At 23.3% G+C, this 8279-nt stretch overlaps 1 protein-coding gene across 1 annotated transcript; it reads left to right on the top strand.

Annotated features, from left to right (window-relative positions):
* Positions 1–1963: 1963 nt before the first annotated feature.
* On the top strand, positions 1964–7140 carry CPR5 (cuticular protein 5). Its single transcript, XM_003691124.4, has 4 exons — positions 1964–2022; positions 2909–3101; positions 4523–4812; positions 6097–7140. The coding sequence occupies exons 1-4, from the start codon at positions 2011–2013 to the stop codon at positions 6292–6294; spliced, it is 693 nt and encodes a 230-aa protein (XP_003691172.1). The 5' UTR covers positions 1964–2010; the 3' UTR covers positions 6295–7140.
* The last annotated feature ends 1139 nt before the right edge of the window (positions 7141–8279 follow it).

Raw genomic sequence — 8279 nt, 5'->3', positions numbered from 1 at the left:
ATTTTTTTTTTTCATGCAATTTTTAAACTTTAATAATTTTGCATTGTTAGATAAATATTTTACTATTTTTTACATCATAGCTATTAGGTATATATATATATCCTTCTTCTAATAAAAAATTTTCTTAATTAATTCTATTATAATATCAAATATCTATTGATATTTCATATATATATATAATTGTAATGAATTATTTATTATAAGCTTTTAAACAAAATTAAAAGCAAAATTATAAGCTTTTAAACCTAATTAGTTTATAGTTTACAAAGGAAAATTGATTAGATAATATATTTAACAAACAATTGTTATTAGTAAAGACAGTTCTTATTTACAATTCTTATCTATAACAATGCTTAACTATTATGACATAACAAAAAAAAATAGTAAAAAAAAATTGAATAATTTAAATCATTGCAATAGTTTAAATATATGTATTATTATAATAATTTTAATCACATTTAAATATAAATCATAGTAAGTCAGATTTAAATATTATATAAATACGATTATAGTAATAATGCTAATATATACATATATCGCTTAATATTCTTTTAATTACAACAACAAATTACTTGTTATCTATTGCAAAATTGTTTAAATGGCAAAGTCTTTGAAAATGCAAATTACAAAAATTACAAAAATTAGTTTTAAATCTAATCCAATTGTAAAAACAAGAAAAATTTAAGTTTTTAAAACAATATTATTTTATGAATCTAATATGTAATTTCTTTTCCATAAAATATTTTGAATATGTGAAATTAAAAATTTCAAATTTTCTTATCTTTTGAATATAATTTTGCTTGGAAATATTATTTACCATAAAATAATAGAATATTAATACCTGAAAAACATTTTATAATGTTAAATTTTTTTTTATCTCATAACAAAATTATGTTTCAAAAACGAAAAAATATTGAAATTTTAAATGTTGAGTTCTCAAAGAAAAGTTATGCTAATAAAAAAATTTTCTCCATTTATAATCCATTATCTTCTATTCAATCATACAGTTTCATGAAAAATAAAATTATTGATTTTGATAATATTACTTGTTAGTTAAACATATGAAGATTGAATTTTGTAAATAACTGTACATGAAATTAATTCTTTAAAAAATGCAAAACATAAATATAACATAATATATATACATATATATATATAGGATTTATACATGAAATCACACGTATAAATATAAATTAAAAATGTGTGTATAAATAATATAAAGTACATACAATGTATATATGTATATAACAATGATATCTAAACCTTAAAATAATAGAAAAAATATACTCAAAAATACTCAAAAATTCGAAAAATATTCAAATCCTCAATTTTCAATTATTTTCAGATAATAAAAATATTATAAATAAATATTTTCAACTTATTTATTTTCTTATTTGTTTTCCTAAATCAAATTTTATAAAAAGAAAGTAAATATGAGTTATAGAAAAAACTTTTATACATATTGAAACGTATTACATGCATTATGATAAATTTAAGTTAATAACTGAAACAGGCTTAAAAATTTAAAAAAAAATCACAGTTCTCAATTCGCAATTTGAGGATCATCAATAGTACATCATGTCAATCACCATGCCAATATTTGTACAATAAAATAAAATTCATTATTATTACTGAATTGTATATATAATTCAAAATTATTATGATTCTTCATTACAAACATAAGAAAATATACCATAAAATTCCGCATTTCTTCGAAACAGAAAATCTTAAAAAATCTAAAAAAAAAATAATCGAATTGATAGATTGAAATTTATACGGAAGAAGAATTTTCTAATAAAAATAATATAGTCTATTATATTCAGCAAGTGAAGTTATAGCTTATTCTTACGAGAATGCAAGCTAGTCGCAGTGGGGTGGTACTGGTGTCTCCGAAGAAAAGTTGAGGGCGGGGTCAACCGATGCCAATTGGTATAAAATCCTCGCTGGCGAAAAGCAACGGTACCCAGTTGTTACACAGATAGTCAGAACGTCATTGACTTTTTGGTCATCATGGATTATAAAGTAATCATTCTTTTCTATTTTTTTTTTTTTATTTAAGCCAATATATAGTAGCTCATTCAATATTCAAGGTATACGAGAGATTATTGTTCTGTAATATTTATGATAGTGAATTGATTTTTCGTTGATATATTAAATATTTATTTAACTTTTATACACAATATATGGAAAAATTTAAAATCATCAAAAAATATTCAAATATAATTATAATTACTTTTAATCAACCGTGATAAATAATAATAGTATTTGTAAAAATAAAATATTTATATTACGTTTATTACATTTGTTATATTTCTACATTATTTAATTTATCACTTATTGAATTAAAAACTACTACATTAAATAAATCTATATTTATATTAATTGCAATAAGTATTGAACATAAATAAAAAATCAACTAATTTAATAACATTATAAGGAAAATATATAGAATATTACAGAAACATCTCTGAGAAATCGATTCTATTGGTATATAGAAATTTCGATTGAGATCTATTTATTAAGTTATAAAAAAAAATTGCATTAGATGAAGACGAAGATAAAATAATTTTTATATTACTAAACTAAAATTACTTATAACTTAATGAATAAACCTTTGATATTTTTGTATACCAAAAATTTTTATTTTATTTTTTTTTTTTTATTTTTAAAGTTCTAAAAATGTTTCATAAATATATTAACGTATATATAGATTATTAATCTCTCGTACAATCTTGGTATCTGAATGCTGTACACAACTATTGGACATAATTATACAGATAGTTCATATTTTGCAAGATTATTTAGATTATTGGGTATTTGGCTACTATTCTAACTACACATATAAACGAGTACAAATTTAAATATATTTGTTTAAGTACACTGTTTGATTAATTTATTTTTCATTTAGATTATTGGGTACTTGGCTACTATCCTAACTGTCACTCATGCAGGAATAATCGGACCAAGTGCAGGAATAATCACTCCCACTGGAGCCACAGTAGCAGCAGCGCTACCACCAACTGCGGCTGTTGTCAGAACCGAAAATTTCGATCCGAATCCTCAATATAGTTTCAGTTATAGCGTGGCTGATGGTCTTACGGGTACGTATCTTTTTTATCTAATCAAATAATCACTACTTAAGAACATAATGGTTGATTATAAGTCTAAGTGGAGAGTTTAGAAACTTAAGTATAAGTCATATTCTTTGAAAATGATTTAATTATTTTAAGAATCTTTTTATTATTAAATTGTATTAAATCTCTAGTTGATAAATCAATTAAATAACTATTTCAATAATTTAATAATCTAATTGATTTATTAATTGAAATCTTAAAAATAAGAAAGAAATTCTTGTGTAATATAATTTCTATTGATTAGTTTTTATACTTTTCAAATGAAAGAAAAAGATAAATAATAATAAAATAAATATAATAGTACCTTTTCTCATTCTGACATATAAAGTTGAAACTAAAAGTAATCAATTTATAAGTTTTTAATATTAGAATCTTAAGAGTTTCGTTTCAGCATGATATGAAGAGAGAGAGAATATTAATCATCTTTGTTTTTGTTAGATAGATTTATGAAATTGCGAAATTCATATGATTTATTTTATTTAACAAAATCGATTCAATTTTGACAAATAAAAAATTGCGTAAGTTTTATATTCTACGATAAAAAATAATAAAAATTCTCTTATTTTATAATAATATACGTATCTTTTTATACTATTAAACAGTTCTCACATTTATATTTTAAAATAACATGAATATATCATATTTAAGATTATCATTGATATAAACACTAACATTATTCTCAAGATTTAGCTAGGCAAACGCCATTTTCAGTGTTATGTTTGTCTACTTACAACCTATTCTATAGTATAAAATTAAATTATTTATAACCTAATAAATAAATCAATCTACATTTTTTAATAATAATTAATATACTATTTCGATATTTAAAATTTTTAAAAAATTTTCTATAAATATATATATTAACATTTTATATATTAAAGAATTCTATTTTATTTTTTATTATACGAATTTATTTGAGAAGAAAACTATCCTAAAAATTGATTTTATGAATATTTTTCGCAAGTACATATATTGCATTAAAATAATTTTATATACTCTCGAGATTTTGATAACTTTATCCTTTAATGAAGTTACATTTTTATAAATTTAGAAATTATTTAATAAAAGGCATATCTAAAAAATAATGACAATAACGATGATCAACTTGCAAAGCAAAATTTAGGATTCAAAATATTATTGCAATGTGAAGAAAGAGAAAAGAAAAGTTTCTTTTATATACGAAATTTTAGAGGACAATTTGATGTTTTGACACTAAACCAGACAAACAAATCTTTTTTATATTAAATATTTTCATATCAACTAAAATTTTAATAAAATCCTCTTCTCGTATGACGACATGAACCAATTGAAGAATACTGAGGTAGATGAAGAAAGGTGAAGAAGAAATATGAGAACTTACTAACGAACTGATTTTACACAATTTAAAGGTGACAACAAAGCGCAAGAGGAAACTCGTAACGGCGACGTGGTTCAAGGTAGTTATAGCTTGATAGAGCCAGATGGTTCCCGTCGAGTGGTCTCGTATGCTGCCGATCCTATCAACGGCTTCAATGCTGTCGTTCAGAAAGACCCTAGCATCACGGTCAAGACTGCGATCGCTGCAACACCGGTTGCTCCTGTCGCGGCAGCCGTGCGACCTGTTGTCGCGTCTCCCGTGATTGCACGACCAACATCGGTTATCGCCACAGCTGCGCCTGCTGTAGCTGTTCGTCCACAGGTATATTACGCGTGATTTTTTTTTTCTTTTATTTTGCCTCAGGGTTAGGGAAAATTGATTTTTGAAATGTAGAAAGAAAAATGAATTTTGAAATATAAAAAAATAATACAGAGTATAGAATTTTAAAGGATGTAAAAATGTAGAATAATAGATTTTTGAAATGTAGAAAGAAAAATGAAATATAATGTCTTGATGGATTTTGATGATTTTTTAATATATATTGTAAAACAAAATTTGGAATAAATTTTTCTATAAATAGAATTCAAATAAAGTGATGAAAAAATTGAGAAAAAAAATAAAACAAGATATTTTTGTTCAAGATTTCGTTTTCGAAAAAATCAAAATTGAAAACTTTTTCAAGTAAAATTATTGATAAGAGATTATTCTGCACGTGAAAATAAATAAAAAAATGTAGAATGAAATTTTATCATTTAAGTATTAAGTATTGTTTCTTGTTTTTAAAAATATTGAGATTGAACATATATCGTCAAAAAGTTATATAAAGGACGATTTCTAAAATTTTCGATAATTAATTTTTAAACAAGATAAAATTAAATCTATAATTTTTATTTATTTTCATATGAACAATAATATAATTTCTATTGATAATTCATTCGTATCTAATTTCATTTATGATCGAAAAATTTCCAAATTTGATTTTTTGTTTTTCTAAGAAATTACTATTCCTTCCTTTATATTCAGATCTTATGTAAGCATCGATCGATCTTAGTTTTCGAGATATTTTCAAAATGGCTACTATTACTTATAAACATAAATTATATTTGTTTGTAATTTAAAGATTAAATTACAAATATTATATTCTAGTAATATTTATGGAAATATTATGGAAATATTTCTATTATTCGTTTTAACTTATTTCTTCTCTCTTAGATAGATCAAAACTTAATTTTTAGATTTACGAAATTTTCAGAATCCAAAATGGCTTTTTTTTAAGAGTATTTATTTTGCCAAAAATTAAAATTTTAACAAATTTTGATTTCTCAAAGTTCTTCAAGCTCAAATTAACTATCCAATAGTAACAACAAATTATTTTTTTGAATTACAAAAAATTTAATTTTTATGCTAGTTATTTTTTACTTAAATTTCAAATTAGAATCTCAAAAATAAAATTCTTCGTCTAAGTTAATTTGAAATTTAAAATTTCAAATTACAACTTAATTTCAAGCTTCAAGAATTCGAATTTTCTTCAATCCTGCTATTACAACTAGCCATTCGTCAAATTGAATCTATTGATTTTAATTTTTTTATCATTTTTTCCCATAGGCTGCCCTCTTAAGTACTCCCATACTACGACAACCATTGATTGCTGGGCCAGCAGTGGCTGCGACGAACGTAGTTGCCGCTAATACAGGACTAGTAGGTCTCGGCGTTGGTCTCGGATTAAGACCAGGCTCCCTCTATGGTACGCAAGCTCTACTAGCGGGTGCTTATGGTACCGGAGGCATCGTTAAGGTTCATTAAATATCGTAACGGAATACAATTCAACTCGGCTCTATTCAATTCGACACGGCATTATCTTATTTCTTCCAATTTTAACTACTACTTTGCTCTATTATTTAAACATTCGTTTAAATAAGAGATCGAGTTATCTTCGAAAATATTAAATATTTGATTACATATAGATAATTAAATAGATCATCGATTTTTATTTTTTTGCTTCTTTTTATATTATTGTTTTGATATATAATTGTTATAATAAAAATTTATATTATATTTGATTTATATGATTGATCAAACATATTGAACAGAAAAAATTTAATCTATTTTCGTTTCAACATTTTTATTATAATAAGAGTTCCGGAACGAAGCTATTATTAGTAGTCAGTTGATAGAAATATACTTATGAGTAACAACTTCTTATCTTAAGTGGCCGAATAATTATATTAGATTGGTCAATTTAATTTACTTAAAGAGCAAAGTTGAGGACGTAAAGGATAAATATACGTAATAAAAGAAAAAGTTTATATGCATTATATGCATTCTGTGACACAAATAGATGATTCCATTATCACACCACGATGCGTATTCTATAGATTATGAGTTTCGTTAACGAAGGAAATCAATTAAACTCATTAGGAGGCAAATCTTTATCTGCTGCTTCTATTTACTCGTTAGTTATACTCATTTCGCCTGTCATACTCGTAAATCTCCAAAGATTTAGAAGGGGTATACTAAATAGTTAGTTTCCAAGATTTAGATATAATTAACGCGCTACGGTTTTTTCCATTCGAAATAAGTACTTCTTTTTTTAAAGAAATATATCTGTAAAGACTTTGAATACAAAATAAACGTATTATTTAGCAAATATCTAAAACCGTTTAAATTTGCATTATCCTTCAAAAAAAAATTGCTTTGCATTAATTCAATGTTTCTCAATCTTTTTTCTTTCTTTCTTTTTTTTTTTTTTTTTTTTTTAGAATATTTTTTAAAATCAATTAAATTCTAAGGACACCGTGATTTTTAAAGATTTTCGTTTACTTGAAATGATAATATATTTATAACGTATTTAATATAGTTTAATATTTATTTAAAGAAAAAGATGATTAAAAAATATAAAAATATTATTGGCGATCGATTGAAATCTGATTTTTAGATTTGCGAAATTTAAATCTGCGAAGTCTCAAAATTTTCGAAACTCTCGAAACTAGAATGATTATGCTTTTTTTTTTTTTCTAATAATTATTTTATATATATTCAACAATCACAATTTCAATAAAATTTGATTTCTGGAATTTTTTAAACTCAAGTTAATCAATAACAACAATTATACTTTTTAGTTTATGAAAAATTTAATTTAATTTTTGCATAAGTTATTATTTAACTGAAATAAAAAATTTTTAAATGCAAAATTTTTTAAATTCTGAAAGATTTCAAATGACATGTAAATATTGCCAAAAAATAAGTATTAAATAAATCTTGATAAATAATGACCAATAATTATTGATTTTCTTGCCATTATATATAAATATTAAATATTTTTATGTATAAAATTTTAATAAAATCGTCGCGACCGATTGAAAAACGCTGTATTAATTCAAAGCAACGTAAAATAACATAAAAAAAGAGCGAAAAATTTATTATTGATGTTACAGATGCGAATGAAACGCATACGCAGAAAATGAACAAAAGAACCTATCGACTCCTTCATCCAAAATTAACATTTTCAACTCAGTCACGTAAGATTTTACACTGCATACTTGAAAACTATACGCTTTCACATTCGATTGCAGCACTTTGGAGATATTGTGATCAAAATTTATACGTTGTTTATTCACATATTAAAGGTATTAAGGGTTTTTGTAAATTGACGCTTCAACAATCACATAATCCATAAAATTTTTTACTTTGTAAAAAAAATTATAAAGCATAAAGACAATACGATAAAGACAAATTCGAAATATTAATTTGAATTATTAATATAAAGAAAGACAAATTATATATTATAA

This window comes from Apis florea, unplaced genomic scaffold, assembly GCF_048593485.1.
Source record: "Apis florea isolate Af1SG1 unplaced genomic scaffold, ASM4859348v1 contig_2899_pilon, whole genome shotgun sequence".
NCBI lineage: Eukaryota > Metazoa > Arthropoda > Insecta > Hymenoptera > Apidae > Apis > Apis florea.
Note: the sequence above shows the minus strand (reverse complement) of the source record. Positions and strands in the feature narration are given on the sequence as shown.